Genomic DNA, 26063 nt, shown 5'->3' on the forward strand with positions numbered 1-26063 from the left:
AAACGTTAATGATAACAATCAGAGGTTATAAACAGTCAAACGGCCTTTCGCTCTTGTTTTGACACATTTCTGATTGTTGCTTAAGATTTGTGATAATTCTGATTAAAAATATCAAAACCGTTAAATTGCTGGGAACTCGTTGCGTCTCTAGTCAGTCACTTCGAAAAGGAACGATACAATGGGGCCCCCCCTATTACCAGTAAAAGGCGATAAAGAGACAAGCATATAAACTATTAAATAATGCTGCTGTAGTTTTATTGTAAATACATTTTAGCGTGTTTCAGCTCAGAACTTAATATTAATATAAGCATTGAGTATGGATAAATACAAAGAGCAGTACAAAATAAAGCAGCTGACGAATCATATATATATTAAAATGGAACATTGAGCCATTCTTGGCAAAACGCTAATAAAGATTGTAGAGTGATGAGAGTAGAAACACATAAATATGACTATATAATTAATATAGGATAATTGTAGAAAATCATCCTGTAGAGTTTGAAATATGTATATGCATAGATATTCGTGTAATTGTTTAGAATATGCATGGGCATTAGTATAGAATTTATGAGGAGATAACTAATACTAAGTATTTTGCAGATATGGCAAATATATTAGGGAAAATGTTGTGATTTAATCTAATTTTAAAAATAAATATTTGCACAGACGGTAATAGAATACATTTAAAGATACAATTAACTTATAGTGAAATATGTGAACAGGAAACACAGGAACAAAGAAATTAAACGAAGGAATTAAGAAGTAAACGTAAAATGGTAAACATGCTCCTTAAGTATTATTTTTTTATTATTTAATTATTACATTGTTACTAGTCGTTTTCGTCTAACCTACAATTTGTCTTTATGATAACTTAAATCTAGGTATATAACTAGGAGGACCCATCGGCCCTATCTCAGTCTCTGGAGAAATAATGTTTATACATGGCACTGCTGTATTTTTTATTATATGCACCTCACATGCACATTGATACTTTTGAGTCTGTGTCTTCTTCTGGTGGTATCCAAAGCTGCAATATTTCAATATTCTCATGAGAATGGGGTCTTTCCTCATACCCCCTTGCAATTCTCTTGATTTCTTGACTGACTGTGGGTATCTGCAGGTCTTGATGTAAGAATCACTCCTATAGTATTTGGATGAGTCCACAATACCTCTCAGGGCTGTGTTATGAAAAATTTATATTTTATTTATGTTACTCTTGGCAGAACATCCCCATAATTGAACTCCGTATGGCCATATAGGTTTCAGTATTTGCTTATATAATAGCAATTTATTATGTACTGATAATTGCGTTTTTCTTCCAATTAGCCAGTACATTTTCCGATATTTCAATACCAGTTCTTTTATTTTCTTCTTTATATGTTCCTTCCAGCGAAGTTTTGCATCTAGATTCATTCCGAGATATTTAGCATTGTTGCTATATGGAATGATAGCTTTATTTAATGTTATTGGTGCTTGTAAGGTCTGTTTATAGTTGAACTGCGCATGTACAAATTTACTTTCATTAATTTATTGTCTTATTTTCCAAGCTTGTGTCCAATTATTTATATTCTCACTTGCTTGTTGTAATTTCCGTGAGGATTCTCCACTATTGTCACCTACAGCTATAATCGCAGTATATCAGCAAATGTAGCCATCGTAATATTCTCCATTTGTGGTATATCACAAGTGTAGAGTAGAAAAAGCATTGGTCCCAGCACACTTCCTTGTGTTACACCTGCTTTAGCTTCTTTTATTGTAGAGTAAGCTTCTTCTTGTTTGAATCTAAATAATCCTTGTTGTAATGTATGACTTTAATAGTTCAGAGTGTTGTTTTGGTAGCATTTTCTGTAGTTGTGCTCTGGCTTGTGCTACATCTGAGGATATAGCTGAGCATACTATTTTACTTTCGTAGGCTTTTTCAATAACATCTGTTATTCTGTGGACCTGGTCAATTGTCGAATGCTTGTTAATAAACCCAAACTGGTGTATTGCTATTAGATTTTTTCTCTCTATGATTCTAATAAAAGTAAAATACATTACTTTAATATGCAATTATTAATTGGGTAGATTAATCTTCCAGGGGATACCACTATATAAAAAACGCGTTTAGAAGTCTACCTCATAGGAGGAAAAGATGTAAATCTGTTAAAACAACTCTAACCTATACTAATGTGGCTCTTTAATTAGCTGTAGTTATTTTAGATTCACTATTTGATTTACATTAATATTTTGTTTTGTTAGAAATATTTTCTGTTTTATTGGAAGGATTATATATTTTGTCATTTACTTCATTTTGAAAGTATCAACATTTGAATGTATAATTTGATCTTGTCTAAAATAGCTGTGTATTACTTGGGCTTTAATGAACTTTAAGTGAAGTAAGCAAGAATCTATTCAATATTTCATTGCATAAGTAAATAAACATTTGTAAAAGACGAAGTCAAGTTTGTACTCATATTAAAAAACACCGAGTGTAAAAAAAATGGACAATATTTATTAATATCAACTGGTAGACTAGGTTTTCTTGTTGAACGTTCTTGATTCCACGAAAAAATATCGAATAATACCGGCCCATCCCTCATCCTCCGAAAGGTAAAGAACCTCTCCATTACAGGAACCGTATTCAATAGCCTTTTATCCCCTTTTAGCCGGCCGGTCTGTCGGCATTTGCTAAATCAACTATGGAAAATAAAAGGCATCGATTCCCCAACCGAAGGAACGGCCCAAAAAAATCCGACAGACCTCTTATCCGGTAGCGCCGATCTGCCGAAATCGTCTCGGATGTGGAATAAGATCCGCGTAGATGTTCTCAACTTAATACTTCATCTCTCTGCGGATTAAGTGAATAAAAGAACGGAAAAAAACATCGGCTGATGGTTTTTTGGTTAATGGACCATCTCCAAAATTAAAAATAAATTGATTTGAAATATTATGATATAATTCTGGTATTTTTAAGGCAAGGAAAATAAGGTAAGGACGTATTAAGATTTTTTTCCAATATTTTAAAATCTTTTTCATAGCAACTATGGTTTAACTGGACTGGACCTACTGCTTAACGAATGGCTGGTGACCAACTTAAAGATCAATATTACCCAGCCTGATTACTGGCGTGACTGGGGTCCTGTTCCTCGTCAGATTTTGCATTCTTGCCTTTTGGATAGTCATAGTTGTAAACAATCATAAACATATAGTTACCACCATGCCCAGCAGGATTCTAGCCCACTACTACCAAATCTATTAAAAATTTTGCAATGACATCTAATTAGTGAGACACTTTATCCCTTTTTATATTCTATAAATTTGAAAAAAATAAAAAATATACTCTTGGTAGGTTTTCAACAGCCATCACTCTAACACAGAAGAAATGTTATCAATATTAGTTCTACAAGAACAACAAGATTTATTGGAGACCATATTTTTTGAATAGGTTTGGTTAGAACATCAGCTGGTAAATTATAATATAGTTTTCTGCATAATTTATAGTTTTCGCGGTACGTAGTATAAAGAGCATCTCACTCATTTTTGCCAATACATTTTTCATTACCTAACTCAAAAACTAAATGTTGAGTAAAAATTCAATATAGAACCATTCAATTCAACGTTACTAATTCAATAATTAGCGGTTATTTTGATAGAAATGACAGCAATAAACTTGGAAATCATCGAAAATCAAAATGTTTTATGACTATATAACATATGTGGAAAAAGGAACAATTTTCAACTTTCAAAAATATTAAACTCTCAACATATTTGTATTTTAAGCTAAAAGAAACAAATATCTATGTTAAATTTCGCTAGCATCTTTTAAGATATGTGATATAATCAAAAACTATTAATTTTTTTGGAAAATACAGTTTTCATCGTATAACTGAAAAACTAAAGGTCGTATAAAAATAATTATACTACCAAACCATTGAACGTAAAGTTCTTTGTAATCCCTATTATTTTTATTAGCTAGCAATTATTTGGGTAGAAATTCCATTGAAAATTGCTGAAAATCGAAAATTTTCACGACTATATGTATAGAAAAAGTGCAACAAAATTTCACTTCAGGAAAAAAGATAAGGCTCTCAAAATATATGTATTTTAGGTCGGAAGAAACTAAAATCCATGTTAAATTGCTCTAATATTAACAGATCAATTTAAAAGTCCCCGGCCTACCATAGTAAAATACATTTTTGTCAAAATTAGTTTTTTTTTCTTCAACATAATTCCCTTCAAGGGTATACACTGATTATAGCGACCCTACAACTTTTCGAGACCATTTTGTAGTACGATTTCTCCTTTGCTTCAAAATAGGCTTCAATTTCGTCGATAACCTCTTCATTCGACGAAATTTTTTTTCCCAGCGAGCATTATTTTGAGATCTGAGAACAGGACATAATTGCTGGGGGCCAGATCTGGAGAATACGGTGGATGAGGAAGCAATTCGAAGCCTAATTCATGGATTTTTGCCATCATTTTTACTGACTTGTGACACGTTGCATTGTCTTGGTAGCACTTCCTTTTTCTTCAAATGCGGCCGTTTTTTGGCGATTTGATCCTTCAAACGGTCCAATAACGCTATGTAATAGTCGCTGTTGATGATCCTTCCTTTTTCAAGGTAGTTAATAAAAATTATTCCATGCGCATCCCAAAATTCAGATTCCATAACCTTGCCAGCCGACTGTTGCCTTTTCCCACGCTTTAGAGCGGGTTAATCGTGTGCAGTCCAGTCGGATGACTGTCGATTGGACTTCGGTGTGAAATGATAGAGCCATTGATACATCCATTGTCACATATCGTCGCAAAAGCTCTGGTTTATTACGCTTGATCATCTTCAAACGCTGCTCTGAATCATCAACTCGACGTTGTTTTTTGGTCAAAAGTGAGCTCGCGCGGCACCCACTTTGCACAGAGCTTTCTCATACCCAAATATATCTTTAGAGTATCTGTTTATTTGATTCAATGTACGGTAATTCAAAATTTTTTGTGGAATTTTTTTATGTTTTCGTTGGTAACAACCTATTATATATGGGGAGTCCACTGGGTTCACGGTCTTCGGTGCCCATTTCACCACGTCTAAACTTAGCATAGCAATTTTTGATGGTTGATTTTCCTGGGGCAGTGTCCGGAAACTCGGCATCAAGCCAAGTTTTTGCTTCAACTGTATATTTTTCTTTCAAAAAGCAATATTTTATCAACACGCGAAATTCCTTTTTATCCATTTCTTTCACAATGACAAAAATTGCTTCACTCAAAATGTTATAATTTACAAACAAACGATCCGACAGCTGTCTAATTTATACACGCGCCTATTGAGCGTTAGAGCTAATTAAAAACATATACATTTATTTCAAGTATCTATGTCTATGTGTCAGGCCGGTAACTTTTCAATTGACCTGTTATGCCAGTAAGAAACTTAAAAATGATTGAAAATTTAAAAATAAACAGATACCAGACATAGCTTCAACAATGAGTGTGTCGAGATATACATTCGCAGTAATACGGCCAGTGATGTGAATAAGAGAGCCAGATGAATACCACGATATTGTCGCCCAAGTCATAACGGAAACTCCTCCATGCTTGATTGTATTATTAATTCATATTATTTGGTCTATCCCCTGTATAATTTAATATATTTTGCAACATTTCGTATTTATCTATATAACATTCTTTTGTTGAGAGAATTTAATTATATTCCGTATCGTTTTTAAAGAGAACAATAAAGGGAAACAGGTTTTGTTTCTAACTAAATTATTTATCCAACATAATTAATATTTACACAATTAATTGAGTTTTGTCTGACACTCACTCGCTCAGTGGTTCACACATGAGAATCGGCCTTTATAAATGTACGGTAATAAATGCAAATAAACCGTAAATACGTTTACGTTTCTATACTCTATATCCCGCAGCTCCTCTTCTCATTTGCCCGCCCGTCATAATTAATTACATTTGTCTAATTTACTAATTTGTTTGTATGGCAAGACTAAGAGACGGGGATACCGCCGAATCGTCAGCCATCAGTTCGAGCGAAATTATTTATTATGTTATTATACCGATACGGTTAGAGCGTAGGTCCCTTTATATCGCTAATAACTTCTGACATATTAAGACCCCAGACATTAGAAAACATTTAATCGGGTAGGCCAATTTTCGAAATTGCTTATTTGCTCGAGTCTGTTGATTTATATCCGAATGGTATTGTTTTTCTTGTGTTGTATTAAATTTACTTTACGAAGGAATAGAAAAAATATCAGTTACACACATATAACTTACATCAACGAGTCTAAAGTTACACGGGCTGTCGATGAAACATTATTTTTCGTATGTAGTAGCACCCATAATTTTTTCGAATCTTCATCTATGTGTATAAAAGGAATTGTTGATCGTTAGTCTCGCTAAAACTCGGGAACGGCTAAACCGATTCTGCTAATTTTGGTTTTGAAGTATTTGCGGAGATCTAAGAAAGGTTTATATGGTGAAATAATATGGAATATAACTAAAAATATTGAATACCGATTAAAACAATCGGCCACTGTTATCAAAACGCGATTAGAATATATAATGTAGTATAAATTGAAGATAATTTCTCTCACTTTGCTACGATTTGTATTTCACACAAATGCATGTCATTTTTGATAGGTATTTTGATTCGATAACCTAAAAATAAACGGCATATATATATAAAATATGATATAACTATATGCTAACGGTAATTTCAAATCGAATTCTAATTGCGATCGAGTAAACATTTACCAAGAATATAATTGAACTACATGATTTTTACCTTTTATGCTAAAATATACTTTGTAAACGAAATTCGCATTTATTACGTCATGAATCTCACAGATAATATCATTGATGGCCAGCGATGGCCAGATTGGATATGAAGTTTGGTTTGGTTTGGTTTAGTTTAGTTGGTAAAATATATTTACTTGTATTGAATATATACTCATTTATCAACAGCTAAATAGAAAGAGGAGATTTTGTTGGTATTGAATTTCGTAAAATGATGTTAGATTCTAACCGAGAAACATAGATGCTACAAAAAAAGGAAGAGAAAAATAAAAGGAGATTTCGATGTAATTTAATAATATTTATGACTCATGTGATGTTATATATAAATATATATAATTTTGGGCAATATAAAAACTTAACTATAAACTATCGGAGCTAATATGACAGACAAATTAAAACTCTTGTTAGTCTCTTAAGCGTCTATTATATGTTGTTTTAAGTACACTTCTTGTACAACTATTTTGGGTCTCTTTTTGATATCTTAGAATATCATCTTGAAAAGGTAACAAAAGCACTAGGCAAGATTTTATTATGACATAAAAATGATGGACAAATTGTACCAGGGAATAAGAATATAATGGGTGGAACTTCATAGAGAATTAAAAGATGTACCTCATAGGGGAGCAAATTATAAAACAAGTTTTACAGAGAAAAAATCATAACATTTGGATTTTATTAATATCATATTTTTTAGGCGAGTTGTAATTACAATTGTAAAACAAGCCTTTTATATATATTTCTTAATATTTTCTGGTGTGAAGCAAAACATCTCAGGTGTTTTGTTGAGTCCAGTAAAAATATTTCTCACAATGCACACATTGGGTTATTATTGCTTTTCTCTTCACAGAAAATTACAAAAGACGTTCCATAGGAGAACAAATTATGAACCAAATTTACAGAAAAATTTTTTTTGTAACTTATTTTTGTAAGTAACTATTGTAAGGTAATAAAAAAGTACGACTTTTTATTTTTATGTATAAAATTTTTAGTTTTTTTTGAGGTGATGACGTATTGTGAGAAAATTGTGGGTTTCAAATAAACTGGCTGGTTTAAAAAGCTTTAATAAACATTTTTTTGACATGTCTGAATGATCTCTAAAGATAGAAATGTTTAATACTAATTAATGTACACCATATCTCTTCATCTATTATCGCTTTTTATAATTTTGTTAGTCTATATTTCGAGTTTTACAATGTTATCCCTGAAGCTTCTTGACATATTCCCAGAATCATCTACAGTATCCGAATCACAGGTTTTGTAAAACTGTGACACAAATAAAGCATGGTTTGTTCTATAGAACTGATCTAATCTGGTGACTGAATTCACAAAAGTCAGGATACCGATTGATTAAAAACTTTCTTTTGAAACAGCTGAGTTAACAAGTTTCATTTTAGAACACGAATATCTGCATCATTTTCTTAAAGGTATTATACCTATTGATTAATATAAAGTTTAAAATTAGCCTACTAAGACACATTATCAAAAAAAAAATAATGCAAATTTAGTAGGATAATTTCAATTTAACAGAAATTATGTTAAACACGAAAAAAAATTTCATTCCTATTGAAGTAGTTATAGTATTTGTATAAAAATACATTTTACATATATTTCTTAATTTTTTTATTTCAAAAGCAAATATTTCAGGCGTTTTGTTGAGTTTTATAAAATATGTTATCATTTTTCTTTTTATAATGTATTAATTATTAATGATTTATTATTTAAAGTAATACATATTTGAAACTGATGAAGTCCCTGAATTTTGAATATATTATTATTTTGGTTTTAAGTAATATTGATGACATCATTTATAAAGCATCTGAGATAAGAAGATAGTAAGCTATCAGGTACCACTATTTCATCAAGAAATGACTATAGGACATTAATTAAAGCAAGCAATAAAGGAAACACCTTTAAGGAAACTAAAAATTTACCAGAAATTGTGCTAACAATTCTCATGATACTAGAGCCTCAACGATGTTTCTTAACAGCAAAACTATAAATTTTCAATAATCGTGTTTCTCAAAATTGTTATAGAGATATGCTTAAATAAGATGACATAAACAATAGATATAGCAAAAATATCGGCAACTATTAATAATAAAAGTCAAACGACGCTTGATTTAAGTACAATATCAAATTTCATTTTATGACAGCTGATTTTTCTATAATTTTCTACTGTATAATACATCAAGTCGCTTGACCACTAGAAAAACAAGCGAGCTCTGAAAGAAGCAATTTCCTCCACGTTCTTCATAAAAAATGTCCACGTTTTCGCTTGTTCTGGCGTCGATCAATTTCTCCTCACCGAGGCGCGCGATCTCAAACTTCAATTATACCGAACCAACATTTGTTTTACTTTCTGATGTTTGTCCAAGTTCCAGTCAGGCCGGAGACCTAGCCGAAAAAGAGTAAAAGGAAACCGAGGAGGAAAAAGGCCGGTAGACATATATTTCTCTCCGCTCCAACTTTTAATTTGATATCCTGCGGCCCAAACGACGAAACCTAGAACAGCGAAAAATGGGGACGAACGTATGAGATCTGTGAAACTTTTTCTATTTCCTCGGTTTTGTGTGTTTTTTTTTGCGGCAGGGAGATGCAAATGGGGAGTTTCTTGACGGGGATAAAGGCGACGATCGTTTTATTTTTATCCTCTAGAAGGAAATTGCACTTGCTCTAATGGCAAACTTTAGCAATTATGATTATTTTGAATTTGATTTTGTAAATAAACTTTATTATTTTAAATATAAATATATTAAGTTAACAATATGGTGAAGTGCCCTATCCTGAAGGAAAATTATAAAAATCATAAACTAATTTTATACGAAATTAGCTATAGATTCTTATGCTGAGACGCTGGTGGTTTTGGCGTAAAGACTATATAATGTTCAATGACAAAGATTGATAAGGACAATTTACAAAACTGCCATGTTTTATATGTGATTAAGAAAATAGCACAACAATCGATTAGTATTAATCCACAAAAGAATGGCCCGTAACATTTTTCGTAAAACTTTGGCTCCCAAAAAATTCCTTTAATATTTCTGCATATAAAGTTGGGCTTAATGAAGAACACTGTAAAACTTTACAGAAAAAAAACGGTCAAAATTGGTTACTAGGAAAGTTATCTTGTCATTTGGTTCGCAAATCTCGGAAGTTTAATACTGAGAGAATTTACTACTGGTTTACTAAGCGAAAGCGATACTTTATCACTTTATTCATAGAAAAATATTATTGGTTAGTGTTTCAAATTCATATTAACAAACTTGCTTTTAAAGACATGCAAAAACCGAAATAAACTTTATTTCAAACAACTATATTACTAATAAAAATATAAATCAAACGGCTATGATTTAAACTTACTCAAAAGAGGTGAAATATTTCACGTAGCGAAGTTTAAACTTATAAAATTTGCTAGGCTCAAATCGTACTGCACTGACAAAACTATTTGAAGTGTCCCGTTTATATATAGACAATATAAATAACAATATAAGTAATATTTTTTATAGAATGAATAACCATAAAATTAATTCTCAATCGAATTAAATAATCAACTAACATTTTAAACTATAATAGAAAAGGTCTATCATACCCAAACAAAGTATGACCGATTTGTAATTTTAAAATTTAATTATAACTATTATCTTGGTTGCTTGGATGCTTGGTTCAGAAGTCTAAGAAATTTAAAACCGAGGGAATTTAATAGAGGCTTTCAGTAGCGAAAAGTGACAAATAGATCGATCAATCATTAATAAATATAATATTGATTAGTGTTTGATTTATATGAACTGTATAAACAAATTTGTTTTGAAAATATATAAAAACCCAAAATTACTTCAAATCAACTATATCATATGATGATATCAAAATATAAATTAATCCGCTATAATTTAGACTTACTTAAAATAGGTGAATATAAAAATGGCAACTATCAGCGTGATTGTGCTAATGATGTATCCTATCAGGTAGATATTAGTCTGAGTATCCACGCTTGACGGGAAGAGGTCCAGCTCCTTACAGTTATCGTACACTGACTTCATCCAGGTTCCATTACCCATACAGGTCCTGGTAGCATTTTCTGAAAAAAAAATGAAGAAAGTTTATTCATCAATTTACATATGAATAATTATTTGAAAACTTATATCCAACACCAACAAGGATTTCAAAAACAATTTACATCATTAGATCCTTTCCCGAATAAACTCTATCTAATCGTCTTTACATAATTGATTATGAAGGGTCTAAGTATTTTCCATATTTATGTAAATAATTTTATTTATTTGTGTAACTTTTTAATAGTTATTTTTGTGTATTGTAATTTATTGTAAAATAAAAATAATTACTTAAAATATTGTCCCAAAATTATTAATATTATATTTAAACTTCCAATACGTCAATGTTATAAAAAATATTTTAATCCAAGAGTTTGATTTTTAGTTGACGTTTTAATAAAGAAATAGTAAAAAATTTAAACTGGAATGAGAAAACTATTCGAAATATTTAGTCAATATATAAAAGATTTAAGTGCAGTCCTAGTAAATCATGAGCGATGATGAGTTTTAAACTTTAATTATTAAATGAATGATCGACAGGAAATATCCAAGAAATCATATTCAGTTTTATATATTAAAATATGATATAATGTTTTGATTTCAGTTAAGCCAATGAACCCGTGGAAATTGTGGAAGACATTTTATTCAATTAGGATACAATTGAAGTGGTGCAACACACGATATAATGAAGATTGTATCTTGTATTATTGAAAATATTTCGACATAGTGTTGAAATATTTTTAAAGATATAGTAAAACATTAAAAATTCTAAAATTGCCTAGATTCATATTACACTGGACTGAAAAAACTATTTGAACAACGTCAACAGGAACAAACGTCCAGTCTATATAAAAAAAAGATATCAGTTATATCATTTATAAGAGATCTTTTGAAGCTAATTCACAACCCACGTAAATATTAAATCAACACTTAAAAAATAGAAAATGTGTATCATGACGTAATAAATTATGAGCGATTTAGAGTTATAAAATTTAAATATAAAATGAATATTAACCAAACAGTCTTCAGGAAATCAAACTAAATTTGATTAATCATAGTCATAGCCGCAGCTTCTATATATTAAAATTGTATATAATGATTTAACTTCAGGTAAGCCAATTATGTAATGGAAACTGTTGAAAGCTTTTTTCGATTTGGGTGCAATTGAAGTGCCGCAGCGCACAGTAAGATGAAGATTGTAGTCCGAAAATATTTTAATTTCGCGTTAAAATGCTTACGAAGATATAGTAAAATCTTTTCCAGGTTCAGAAGATAGTGAAATGACAAGACTATTTCAAAATTTTCTGTCTATATATAAAATATTTAAGTTGCGTCATTATAGGTCGTTTATAATCTCTTAAAATTATTTCACAAACCAAGTAAATATTCAATTGATATTTTAAAATAAAATAAAAAACGTGCATCGTACCATAACAAATAGCGATATAGAGTTTTAAAATTTAATTATAAAACGAAAACTCGCCAAACAATTCCCAGAAAATCAAATCGGAAGTAATGCATGTCTGTTTTCCCTTTCACAGTGACACAAAAATCATCCTTCCGTCATCTCGGAAAATAACACTCGTCGCGGATTATAGAAATCCTCGCCGTTTTTCGGGTAGGGAGGGCGAAAAACGCCACTCTCGGGCGACCGAAGTAAGTTTTTCTCTTTGTTTGCTCTCGTTTCGGGATCTAATAGAAGTCAGCGGCTCGGCGCTAACTTTAATTGATGGAGGAGCTAAATTAGATGATGGAGAAGATTTTGTTTCATTGATTATGGGGCCGAGGACAAGTCTGACGCTATCTATTATCGGGTTTTGAGATGTTTGTTGAAGAGAGTGGAGGAACGTCGACGATGCAAAGAAATTATTTACTTCTTAATTGATGTATGGCACACGGAGATGATTGTTATGTCGAACAAGCTTAAAATATCTTCAAGTTGCTGAAAATCCTTAATGATCATGGGAGTTTATGTTCTTCCTCTTTTAAACCTGCTCCTCTTTATTGATCTGTTGTTATTGTGCGTTTAGCAACAGTGTTCATCAACTTCTCTTTTTATAGTTTTATTCCTTTACTCAGTATTTTGTCTTGTTTTTCCGTTAAAGCCTAACAATATTGTTGGGCATGAACAATATTTAGTTATTTTATTAATTGTTAAGCTTTAACTAACTGTATAATAGTTAATAGACTTTAGTAGTATTAAGCAGAAATAATTATAGTATATTTTTGAGATAAAAACGAAATAGTTGCATTAAATTCTCTGTACCAAAAGAGTAATAATTTCGATCTTATGAAATACCTGCTAGAGTAACAAATATAACTCACATCTCAAGAAGGCAATCTGCACTTGACTAGCTGAAGGGTCTAGATATACTGCAAGTGCGCATACAGCATTTAAACGAGAAACTTAGAATAGAACGATTCTTTCCCGTTCAGATTCCAACCGGAATTCAGATTCCAATCAGACTGAAGGACTATGTAGAGAGCATCAGCAGATGAACTACAGTTTTAAAATTCAGTTATAAAATTAGAGCTAAGATAGAAAAATAAGATAAAGATAGTGATTAAGATAAAGATAAAGATTAAGATAGAGTTAATTAGAATATAAAATTAGGGTTGGTCTCTTAGATTCTCTTTTGTTGATTAGATTAGGTTGGTGTCTCTGAGACGCTAATGTACTGTCAAAGATGTTTGAAATATCCAGTCTATATAAGAGATATAAGATATATTATTAATGGGAAATTTCTCATTTTTACTCTACAATCAAAGTAAATAATCAATCAACATTTAAATCTTAAATGAAAAACGTGCATCACATCCTAATAAATTATGAGCTATCTCATCTAGATCAAGAGATACTGTAACTGAGCCTATGGGCATATATGGCCGATTCTTTCCTTTTCTATAAATCACAACCAATCAGAATGTCAGGTGCAAAATGCGATATCCGTGTAAGAGTCTTCTTATCAAAAACTCAGAATTAATTTCAATGAACACAAGTCGTCGAAACAAACATATACGTAGTAATTTCTAAGCACATATCTCCGCTCATATCTTTATTGGTCACATCAATCTCTGTGACTATTTTATATTTTCTTTCGCAAATGTAGCTTTTTTTCCTCTAATTCCAGTTCTCCTAATTTTTATCCATCCTCATGAAAGATTAACTTCCGTGTTATAATTATTTTTCCTAATCCTTTTACCTCTATTAAAACTGATATTAACAATTTCCCTATCTGACTTTCATTTCTCTTAATTTATTTTGTATTTATATAAATCTGAATATATTTATAATGATAAATAAAACCAGGATACATACATGGCTTTTTGATGATACTATATTTCCATAAAACACTAAAAGCCGTACTGGTGGTAATACGGAAGTTCTCTAAAATTTTTGCAGTAGCTCTAGTGACTTTGTGATAATAAACGGTAAAACCTATAATACAGAATAACATAAAATTCGACGACATTGTTTTATGCAGGGATGCGAATGGAAAATGTGACTCTAGAGTGTGACATCTTACTTAACATCAATAAAAATAGACATTAAGGTAAAACCAGCGAACATATTTATATGGAAACATAAAACAAAAAATGGTAATAATTCATTTCATAAGAAGAAAATGGGAATGATGTATGAAAATATTACCACATTGAAATAGCAATTGACCTGTTAATATATTAGAAGGCGTAAATGAGAAGAACTTTTACTTTTTACTTTAATACAATTCCATAACTTACTATTATTGCAAATTTAAGTAGTTTTAAGGGCTGTGAATTAATTTCTATGGATTATATTGCAAATGTAAGGCGATATTGTGTAAAGGTACCACGAAAGGGTTTATACATCGTTGTACACTACTTGTTCAGAATTTAATTATGACTGATTTATGGTATAACAGAAAAATTGAAAAGTTTCCGGCCTATTATAGTAAAACACATTTGTTTGGCAAAATTAGTTCTTTATTCAACATAATGGTCATTCAATTCATGGATTTCTGTCATCGTTTCCACTGACACTATGTATTTTCTTTGTGAAGCAGCATTTTTTTCTTCAAATGCGGCCGTTTTTCGGCAATTTTGTCCTTCAAACGGTGCAATAACACTATGTAATAGTCGCTGTTGATGGTCCCTCCTTTTCCAAGGAAGTCAGTGAAAATTATTCCATGCGCATCCCAAAATCCAGACGCCATAACCTTACCAGCCGACTGTTGCCTTTTCCCACGCTTTGGAGCGGGTTCTTCGTGTGCAGTTCACTTATGACTGTCGATTCGGAGTGAAATGATGGAACTATGTGTCATGCATTGTAGCATGTCTTGATCATCTTCAAACACTGCTCCGAATCATCAACTCGTCGTTGTTTTTAGTCAAAAGTGAGCTTGAGTGGCGCCCACTTTGCACAGAGCTTTCTCATACCCAAATATTCGTGAATGAGATGATGTACACGTTCAGTTGATATCTTTGGAGTGTCTGCTATTTCATTCAATTTAAAATGACGGTCATTCAAATTCATTTTGTCAATTTTTTTAATGTTTTCGTCGGTTCACCGTCTTCGGTGCTCGTTTCACCACATCTAAATTTAGCATACCAATCTTTGATGGTTAATTTTCCTGGGACTGTGTCCGGAAACTCGACATCAAGCCAAGTTTTTGTTTCAAATGTATTCTTTCCCTTCAAATAGCAACATTTTATCAACACGCGTAATTCCTTTTTATCCATTTTTTCACAATAACAAATGTTGCTTCACTCAAAATGCTATAAATCACAAACTAATGATCCGACGCTGTCAAATTTATACACGCATCTTTTGAGGATTAGATTGAAGATTGAAACATATGGATTTAATTCTAGTAGCGCTATCTATGTGTCGGACAGGGGACTTTTCAATTTACCGGTTATTTGTTCACTAATGGGTCAAAGTCTTTCAAATATATAATTTTCTACTAGGATTATAAGCCTATCAAATCAAGATGCAGCAAGAGATCTAGATCATCTAGATCCATTCACATGTAAGATGATACTTATATTATTAGTAGTCATAATATAACGTTTGTAGATAAATTTTGTTTCATTTCTATTGGTTGTTTAGTTTTACACCAGTCCGATAATCTCTTGTGTCAATTTGCAACAAGAAGTGTCAACATATAAAAGCTTGTGAAATATTTTAACGTGGAATTTTGAACAATACTTATGCAAACAGAGGGGCTTGAACACTGAATTTTCTTTAATTAGCCTTGCAGTAAACTGCGATTAGGTTGAATTTATTTGAGTTTTGCAAACGTTATAGACCCGAACGAATTTACTAATTATTCTCTTTAATTTCGTTTTATATCTCTTTTTCGAAAAAAAATGCGTTCTTTTTTCCAGATAAGATCGCCAGGCCATAACAGGGCCATAAAAACAAGCGCTAGAAAAATATATCGACCAGTATATTCCTAATTCGTAAGGACGTTAGATAAGGCCAATTTGTCACGACGATATTAAGTCACGTGATTGCTATAAATATGCGGCGGAGCTCTTAATCATCGAACTCGGTCTTGGAGCAGGAGCGGTGCCCAGGGCATGATTTGTCAACGGCCATAATAAAGCTCAGGAGGTGTAATAAAGAGATATAGAGATATATCGCGATGAACACGGTTACACCGTTCTGTTTTTTTTTCGGTATGTCACACCGAGACACTCGCGTTTATAACTGTACATTTTTCGAACCTCATGTTAGGATTTATGACGTATCGGCCCACGTACACACACACATAGCCATGAAGAAATAATTAATCCTTCGAGATCTGACTGGGTACCGAATAATTGGCACGATACCGAACGTAAACGCCGACTAATCGTTTCGACCATAGCTCGATCATAAAAGTAACGAGCACACACTGCCGCTGGGAGTTTATCGTACGGAAGGTACACCCACTCCATTCCCGAGATTCTGGCACGAAACATGAGGGGCGAATGGTTTGGAGGACCATTAAATACAATCGGTTGGATGAAGGTATGAGGGTGCGCGAATAAAATAAATCCGGGATCTAAATATGTCGATGCGTTGAAGCCTTTCCGTCACGAAATATATATTAAGATGCTAATGTGAAGGTTTCATAGAAGATAGCTTTGCTTAAAATATATATATTTTTATTAATCTCTTAGAACTTCAACAATCTGCCCGTAGGCAATAAGTATTATTATATGGTTTCCGTTATATAATGTAACTGTTATCTGCTGTATAATCTAAATCTTACTCTGGATACTGTTCTAACTTACTTTAAATCCTGTCCTAACTTATTCTAAAAACTAGCTTATTCTAGAGATTATTAAATCTCACTCTATATGTTTATTAATCAGTTCGTATGGCAGTTTGCGTTTGAGCCTACGCACTACACGGTCATCGCGCACATTTAACTGTTTGGCGAGTGCATTGGGATACACTAATAGTCTCTCTAACACTTCGAGTCATACTCGTCATGGGCTCTAAGGTGATATCGCACTGAATTAGTTTGCTGGAACTATTTATTATTATTCTTTATGTTTATTATGTTTATTTTTATTATTCTGGAACCTTTGGAGGATATCTATGTTAGATTAGTACCCACAGTTCGATACCATAGGTCAAAATGGGCCTAAGTATTGACTTATACATCAAAACCTTGTTATCTAATGATAATTTATATATACGCCCTATCAACCAATACATTTGGTTTAGTTTAAGCCCAAGCTGTTTGCGTTTTGTTAGTAAATGTTTTTTCCATGTCAAAAGTCGATCAAAATGCATTCCCAGATATTTAATGTTGTCTGTTTGTGGTATTTCATGACATGTGTCTGAAATGACATGAAGGACATGTTCTTCTACAAAAGGTGAATATCACATGGGTAGATTTTGTCTAATTTGCTTTGATACGCCACGTTCTCAAGCACAATTCGACTTTGTTAAGATGAAATTGGAGGTTTATCGTGGCTGATATTGGATCTTCTTGTGATAATAAAACCACTGTATCGTCAGCATATGTTGCAACAGTAGTGTTTCTTGAGGTCGGTAGGTCAGTTCTTTGCAATAGATATAACAATTGGCCAAGAGCACTTCCCTGCGGGAAACACGAATATATTAGGTGTAGGTTAGTGTATTCTTCACCTTATTTGCTAATAAAATATCTGTCTGTGAGGTATGATTTCAGCAGTTGAATGTGGGTATGGGCAAAAGCTTTTTCAATTTAACATGCTGTCCAGTGTTGCCACACCTTGTCGAAGTCCTGATATATCGAGAAATGTAGTGGAGAAATATTTTTTATCGTTTAGTTATATAACATAATATATAAATTAAATTACAAATCCAAGAAATTTTTAAAAACTTTTAACGTATTGAACTCCAAAAAACAATTTGACAACTGACAGTTAAATGTTAAATGTCTGAAATAATGTTGGTGCTCCTTATCGCTACATAATAAACTATATTTTTCTGCTGAAAAACAGTTCTATTATATCATCTTTAGTTTTAACTTAAAGAAAAATATATAAGTAAAAGATAAAATTCACCCTGTTAAATTTAGAGTTTAGAGAAATATTACCCGATGTACTTTATGTGAGTATACGTAATCAAAATTACAACTGAATCATATACAGTCATTCCATAACGTTAATATTGAAAAAGAAACATTGAAATTTGTCATAATTGAGGATTCTGTGATGCTATATTTAAACAAATATGACATCTTCCAAGGTTGGTAGGTTGGCACAGGGCGACACACATTTACCATTCATCAAGTATTTATATGAGTAAATTCAAAGAGTGAGGGGCATTTTAATATCTAGGAAACTATTAAAAGACTTGCTTACTATTCAGCTGGTATAAGACTAACACAAAAGCGATAAGAATGCGATGAATAAATTAGAACATACGCAAGTCCTAAGATTTATTTCTATTAAAATCAGATAAAAATATATATACAGACAGTCCAACGGATGCTATAGTAGGCGAAGATATAGAAAATGAAAATAATGGCTATAATATTCAAAAGAATTAAATATTAGTTTGCATTGTTGAAGAAACGCAAAATGGATTAAAAGGGACGTCCTTGGTTTATTATTTTATTCTATTATCCAGAAAAATTAGTGACACGAATTATCTTCTTGAAATATACAAATAATTTTCCTGAACTGACAACGTGGCAATTTTATATGGTTGTTATTTTATATTCAATGTAAGGGAACACATCTTTGTATAATAAGATATATTGGTATAGAAGGTAGGAAGGTGATGCTCTTGGCTAGTCAACCATTCCATTTCCTTTATTTATTCTATTAAAATTGACGTTAATCCGTTTATTTTACCTTAGGAGGTTGCCATATGTTTATAAATTTACCATAAAAAAAGGAAAAACTCCATTATATTTCTATCAACTTTTTTAAGTTGTTTATTATGTACCCTACTGTATATTTTTTATATAAAGTCTTTGTCAGCGCTCGAAATAATCTATACGCATAGAATTTTCCATAACAAAGTATTGGAGAAAAAAAAGAATCAATCGAAAAATGATTTCACAATCCTCATAGTTTTTTTTCTAAACAGCAATTGTCTGTGTTTCTTGTAAACCTGAAAAACGCCAAATCACAAATATTCTAAATAAGTCTGATTTAATTTGCGACTTTTCACGCGAGACCGTTTTTCCAGTCGCCATCGTTTTTTCCCGCTAAATCCGTCGCGTTACTGGTACAGATTTTGCCTCAATTCCTTTCTCCATCCGTCGAGCGTTCTCGAACCGTCAAAGATCGAACTTTTTCTCCATCTCGATTGTATCGGTTTGTTTCTTTCGCTTCTTTTTGCCCCACCATTCGCTCGTCGGTATTTACGGCCATGAAAATACGCGATTTTCCATTTTTCTCGTCGACTCTTTCGGACAAAAAACCACTCGGATTAAATGACGTGTGATAGACGGAGAGGGGGAATGATGGATGAATAGAGTTCGATTAATTAGGATTGTTTACGAATTAGGATCGTTCGATTGTCTTTTATTTTTTATTTTCGGTTCTATTTTTATTTTTTATTTGTTAAATAACAACAAAAAATATTACTTAATTGCTTTTGTATATTAACAGGTCAATTGAAAATTCGCCGACTTACCATAGTAAAACACATTTTTTTGAAAAAATTATTTTTTTTTACAACACAACCTAACATAATTCTTAACATAGATTTTTAACATAATTCGCTTCTTCACCCTGATTATAGCGACCCTCCAACTTTTCGATACCAATTTTGTAGTACGATTTGTCTTTTGCTTCAAAAAGGCCTCAGTTTCGGCGATCACCTCTCCATTCGATGAAAATTTCTTCCCAGCGAGCATTCTTTTGAGATCTGAGAACAGGAAATAGTCGCTAAGACCAGATCTGGAGAAAACGGTGTATGAGGAAGCAATTCGAAGCCCAATTCATGGATTTTTGCCATCGTTTTCACTGACTTGTGACACGGTGCATGTTTTGGTGAGGCACACTTTCTTTTTCTGCATATGCGGACGTTTTTCCGCTAATTCGCCCTTCAAACGGTCAAATAACGCTATGTAATAGTTGCCGTTTATGGTTCTTCCTTTTTCAAGGTAGTCAATGAAAATAATTCCATGCACATGCGAAAATACAGACGCCATAACCTTGCCAGCCGACTGCATTTTCCCAAGCTTTGGAGCTGCTCCATCATGTGCAGTCCACTTGGATGACTGGCCGTTGGACTTCGGAGTGAAATGGAGCTATGTTTTATCCATTGTCACATAACGACGCAAAAACTCGAGTTTATTACACTTGATCATCTTCAAACACTGCTCCGAATCATTAACTCGTCGTTGTTTCTGGTTAAAAGTGGAGCTCAATATTCCAAATATTCATGAATGATATGATGTACACGTTGAGTTGATATCTTTAGAGTGTCTCAATTGAAGTGTCTTCAATTTGAATTTACGTTGATTCAAAATCATTTTGTGGATTTGTATTCGTCGGTAACAACCTCTTTTGGGCGTCCACAGCGTTCACCGTCTTCGGTGGTCATTTCACCACGTCTAAACTTAGCATACCACTCCTTGATGGTTGATTTTCCTGGGACAGTGTCCGGAAACTCGGCACCAAGCCAAGTTTTTGCTTCAACTGTATTTTTCCTTTCAAAAAGCAATATTTTATCAAAACGCCTTTTATCCATTTTTTTTCACAATAACAAAAGTTGCTTCATTCAAAATGCTATAATTCACAAACTAATGATCCGAGAGCTCTCAAATTTATACACGCATTTGTTGAGTGTTAGGGCTAACTAAAAACATATGGATTTAATTCTAATAGCGCAATCTATGTTTCAGGCCGCGGACTTTTCAATAGACCTGTTAGATATCAAAAATGCAATACAAAAATATTTTAATACTGAAGTTCAATATCGCCAATAACAGTTTATAAAATTTCCCAATAATCCAACTTAGAAATTGAATAGAAAAATTTGCTGATTTTAAGAAACGAAACAAGTCTCGATAATGTTGCTTGATAAATTAAACTTGATGCTGCCGCTCAATTTCTTAATCCTTTCCCTTGTTGCCATTAAGGACAATACAGTATCTGTATTTAGTCGAACAGCATTTTTAGCGTTTTTTTTTCTACGTATTAAATTATAATCAAAATTAGTTCGTTATAATGCATATTCGTTCTAAAAAGTTTAACCAGGTGTACATAAAGCCAAATAATGGGACGTCGATTTCGTTTCAAGCTTTTTCCGACTGTTATTTAATAAATAGTCATATAAAAAATCCTGAATTATCTGATTTAGGGATGTGTGGTGTGTGACTTCAAATGAAACACTCTCAAAAGAAGATAAATGTGACTACGTTATAAGAAGATTTGTATCGCAAAGTCAATAAAAATATGTTTGTTAAAGTAGCATCAATTTTGTTAATCGGTTAATTTATTTAAATAAATATATTTTAGCTAAGTATCTAAATCAATATGTTGTGACGTCAGGCCGCTTAACCAAAATGGATTGATGTTTGTTATTAATCTATTAGAAGTAATACGCCCAAATATATACATGCCTCAATGATTATGTAAAAAAAGAAGTTAAGTGAAATGTTCGTTTATTGTCAAGATTTTTGGGCAAGAAATTGCTTCCGAGCTGAAGAGTCAGGTTCACACCACTTTCTAGCTTCTTAATTTCTCTTTTAGATCATAGTTATAGGGCTACGTATGATTAAAATCCTTTTTATGTCTTTCTAAAATCCAAATGATGCTAAGAAATTCAATTATGAGTTATTTAAATTATTGTTTACTACACATGATAAAATACCTACAGGCTCTATTAAATCTTTTTCAAACACTAGATTATCCCATATATAGCCATATTAGCCCACATATTTAAAGGAGCATATTCGCCTATATATTACCCAATCTGGTATGAAATTTCTCAGCTATTAAATATTTTTTACAAGAATTTAATTAATGAACGAGTTCCAGTTTTTCATTGTTAAAAATACAAATACTTAAAAATTAGTTAAAAATTAGATACCTTTCTTCTACCACGTTTAGGTCTCAGTGGTGGCGTTCTTCCTGTTCCTCATTATAATTTGATAGATTTTCAGGAAATATACTTTTTTTTGATAATATTGACATTGATAATGGAACAAAAGAGTTTTTTTATGTTTATGTCCAATTTTAAATTTACATAAAACAATTAAGATAAAGAGTATGGGGTCCAATTTTTCCCGATACTTAGATAGATAAAATCTACTCACGTGAATCATCATATCTGATTCCCAGGAAATCAGAAAAACATTTCATTTCCGCCGTAGAGTTCAGCAATGTGGGCGGCCAACACAAGATATTGTCGAAGGATGCGTCACAAAAAGCACCAGGGTGTGTTTCTGACAGTTTTGCTGTCAGATTTGCGTGCATCTTTTGACAGTCCTGCATGGTCATATTGGCACTGAAAAAAAAAACAATCGCTTATATAAACTTGTTATACATAATTCACATATAGTCACTTACTGGTAATCTAGGGGTTCGTCATCCAGTGTGTAATTGGCACCCATTTTGTCTTCGTGATATAAACCACGAGATGCTTGAATTTTTTAAGTCTAACTCGTTCTTACACTGGTGGGTTTCAGTTCTCCCACTCAATTTACAGCTATACTTTTTTGTTGGTAATATTTCTGATGCAGAGACAAATGTTTTTGTGATCCTCCGACAGCCTTATGGTATCTGCCAAGGTTCATCTTCTTCTACACGGTGATATTTACACGTAATTTCCTTCTGAAACCAACAGGAATTTACATTAATATGATTGTGTATTTAATTTAAATAGAAATGGAAAGAGCAATGAAAGATGGCGCATGAAATACAAGACCCTTTACTGAGAACATTCAGATTTCGACTTCTTATATATAGTAAAAATATATTATAGCGACTGCTACGACCCTTTAGGCCACCAGGCATTCACCTACAGCAAGTTCAAAGGTTGGCAACGCCGGTGGCTTGGTACCATGCGGTTCCCGGCTATAAAAGTCCACCACGACGACGTCTCGCTCTCTTTTCTTTTCTCTATCCCCCTGTAATAGTACCAATTCCAGAGCGCTACCGTACTTCCTTTACCTTAACCTAATATCCTGTCCATTCTATCGCCGACCACATGTATCATTTTAAATCTAAATAAACAATTATTTCCTCAACCAGTATTTTTAATTCTCGTGCAAATTCCTTCCAATAATAGTAGTGAGTGTTCGAACATTTCTAAATTTGGTGACACCGACGTAATCAAAGTGCCTAACAGGTAAACCAGCTCAACATAAGACACTCGTCAACTGTTTGACACATGCAAGGGAGGATAGCACGAGGAACGGAACCTATCAACATTACACCTATAACATGGTCGACGTTATCCCACGAGTCTAGCCTGTTGGACGAAAACCACAGAAGCCCATCATGTATAACATCAATACATGAACACCCTTGTATCACGAAACGGGTCACGTAAGGCACCACACCTATAGCTACCCTTAAACAAATCGGAACGCCCCAAGACGAACGACGTCCTACTACAACTTCGATGGCAGCTGATCCCGTAAAACTCCTCGCTCAGGTTGTAATCTCCATCCCATAAGCAGTCCCTAGGCGATTCATAGCGCAATTGCGGGTGCACTTCGGAACCTGCATCACATAGAGGTACGTTCCACGGTAGCTCCACTAGGAGGGGAGCTCCACTAATGACTGAAAGGTTGTCTATCTTATTCGCAAGTAGTTAATTTTAATAATATGAAAAAGGCAAGGGCCCAATCTCTATTTCTATCGTATTTTAAATGTCAGCAAAAATAATTTTGGTCAGATCCAAGCATTTTACAATATACAATAACATAATACAAAAGACGTAACATTCCCTTTTCACACTCATAAAACAAAATTCAACCAAATTGATCGTCCCAAAAACCAAATATTTAGCTGAGTTGTTGATGTTGACTAATGTTGATACATTTATTAGGAAACTTCATTAGGTAAAAGCGAAATTACCTATTCCTAAACTTATAGTGATTCTTTTCTAACATTGTTTACGAGTTGCAGAACAAATACTACTTCTTTTTATAGGATTGTTTATAATTTGTGGTAAGTTTATTTCCAGTATGTTTCTCTTTCTTATTCTTCTTTCCTTTATGTAACATTCTCATTTTATGTCTGTTTAGTTTATTTGGTATTTGTGAGATCAGAAGCATTCTTTAAATATAGTTTATCATTTTTCATCTCTACCTTTGGAGAGCCTTTATACAGCGTGGGGCAAAAGTTCCGGCACCATATAAGGATAAGTAAGTTTGTATATCACAAAAAGTTTATTTGGTCTTTACATTTTTTTTTCGTTATGATTGAAAAATTGTTTCGTTTAAATGGTGACCGCGATTCGCTATGCAACTTTCGGTTCTTTTAAGGCATTTTTCATAGCATCCTGCAACATATGAGCCTGAATTTCTTGATGAAGATGTTGAATTGTTTGGGGCTTATTAACATAAACTTGTGATTTTAAAAAACCCCATAAGAAGAAGTCTAGTGCTGTTAAATCCGGAGATCTAGATTTTGCGAAATTAGTCTTCATGGAAAAACGTCATCCAATAATTGAATTGTTGAACGAGCTGTGTGTACTGTGGTCCCATCTTGCTGAAACCACATTTCCTCTAGTCCTTGCTGTTCCAATTCAGGCACAAGAAAATTTCGAATACTGTCTTGGTACCGTTCAGCACTAGCAGAAACTGCAACAACTTGGTCATTTTCAAGAAATCAAGGGACCAATGATGTATCCAGCATGAATACCACACCATACAGTTGTTTTTAGTGGATGCAATGATGTTTTATGAATTAATTGATGATTAAGTGATGATGAGTTTATTGACATGGCCACTGAGAGGAAAATAGGCTTCATCGCTTATTATGAATTTAGACAAAAAATCTTCAATTTCATCAGGCAGCCTTAGGATTGCATTACTGTACTCAACTCGTTGATCAGGATCTCTCGGTACCAAATTTAAGACTAATTGAATTTTGTAAGGGAACATTTTCAAATTAGTTTTAAAAATTCGTTTTTAAAAGATTTAAAAACTGCGTTCAGAAATATGTAACTGGGAACCACGTCTCCGAATTGATGTTTCTGGAGACTCTCCAACACTATCGCGCATCAGAGACATTTTTATTGTTACGAGACTTCCGTTGTCTTTCAGAACGAGGACTATCTGTCGTACCATGTGGTCGAAAATTCGTATGTAAACGGTAAATTGTGGTTTTGTGAGGCCCTGGACGATTAGGATATTTTTGACGCATTTTCTGCTGAGTGCCAATAATGGAACGATTATTTTCAATAAATATTGTCACTATATCTGGTCGTTCTTTTAGCGTATATTTATCCATAATAAAATTTGGACATCTACACCATACAGTGGTTAAAGCGAACCTGTAGCGGGATTTTTGTCAATGTGAAACTATATTCATAATACATAATACACAACAACTTTTCATGGTTTCCGTTTTTACAATAATGACCTGAATATTTGATTGTTGTAAAATAAAAACTAAACACATTTTCAACAATATTATGAAATCGTGTGTATATTATCAAAATAATATTGCAAATTCATGGTGGAATAATTAATAAATGAAAAAAAAACAATTAAACTACGCTGTAGTAAATGGTATTTAATTTAAAACCGATTTTGTTCACATCAGGGCTTTCACAATATTTATCCA

The 26063-nt window shown here is 32.7% G+C and overlaps 2 protein-coding genes across 3 annotated transcripts in view; both read right to left on the bottom strand.

Moving 5' to 3' along the window:
- Positions 1-23096, bottom strand: part of LOC143199628 (diuretic hormone receptor) — a 131735-nt gene extending 108639 nt beyond the window's left edge. For both annotated transcript variants that reach the window (XM_076409574.1, XM_076409573.1), the window contains exons 1-3: positions 22833-23096; positions 22580-22770; positions 10681-10858 (exon numbers count right to left, since the gene is read on the bottom strand). In XM_076409574.1, coding sequence (XP_076265689.1) covers positions 10681-10858; positions 22580-22770; positions 22833-22876 — 413 coding nt within the window. In that variant the 5' untranslated portion in view covers positions 22877-23096. The remainder of the gene's footprint in view (positions 1-10680; positions 10859-22579; positions 22771-22832) is intronic.
- The window catches only part of LOC143200196 (uncharacterized), a 198033-nt gene continuing 194929 nt past the window's right edge, over positions 22960-26063 (bottom strand). Inside the window, exon 5 of the mRNA XM_076410599.1 lies at positions 22960-23096. Coding sequence (XP_076266714.1) covers positions 23037-23096 — 60 coding nt within the window. The 3' untranslated portion in view covers positions 22960-23036. The remainder of the gene's footprint in view (positions 23097-26063) is intronic.

The sequence above is a fragment of the Rhynchophorus ferrugineus genome, unplaced genomic scaffold (genome assembly GCF_030347505.1).
Source record: "Rhynchophorus ferrugineus isolate W39M unplaced genomic scaffold, kcgeb_rfMv2 rfM7, whole genome shotgun sequence".
Taxonomy (NCBI): domain Eukaryota; kingdom Metazoa; phylum Arthropoda; class Insecta; order Coleoptera; family Curculionidae; genus Rhynchophorus; species Rhynchophorus ferrugineus.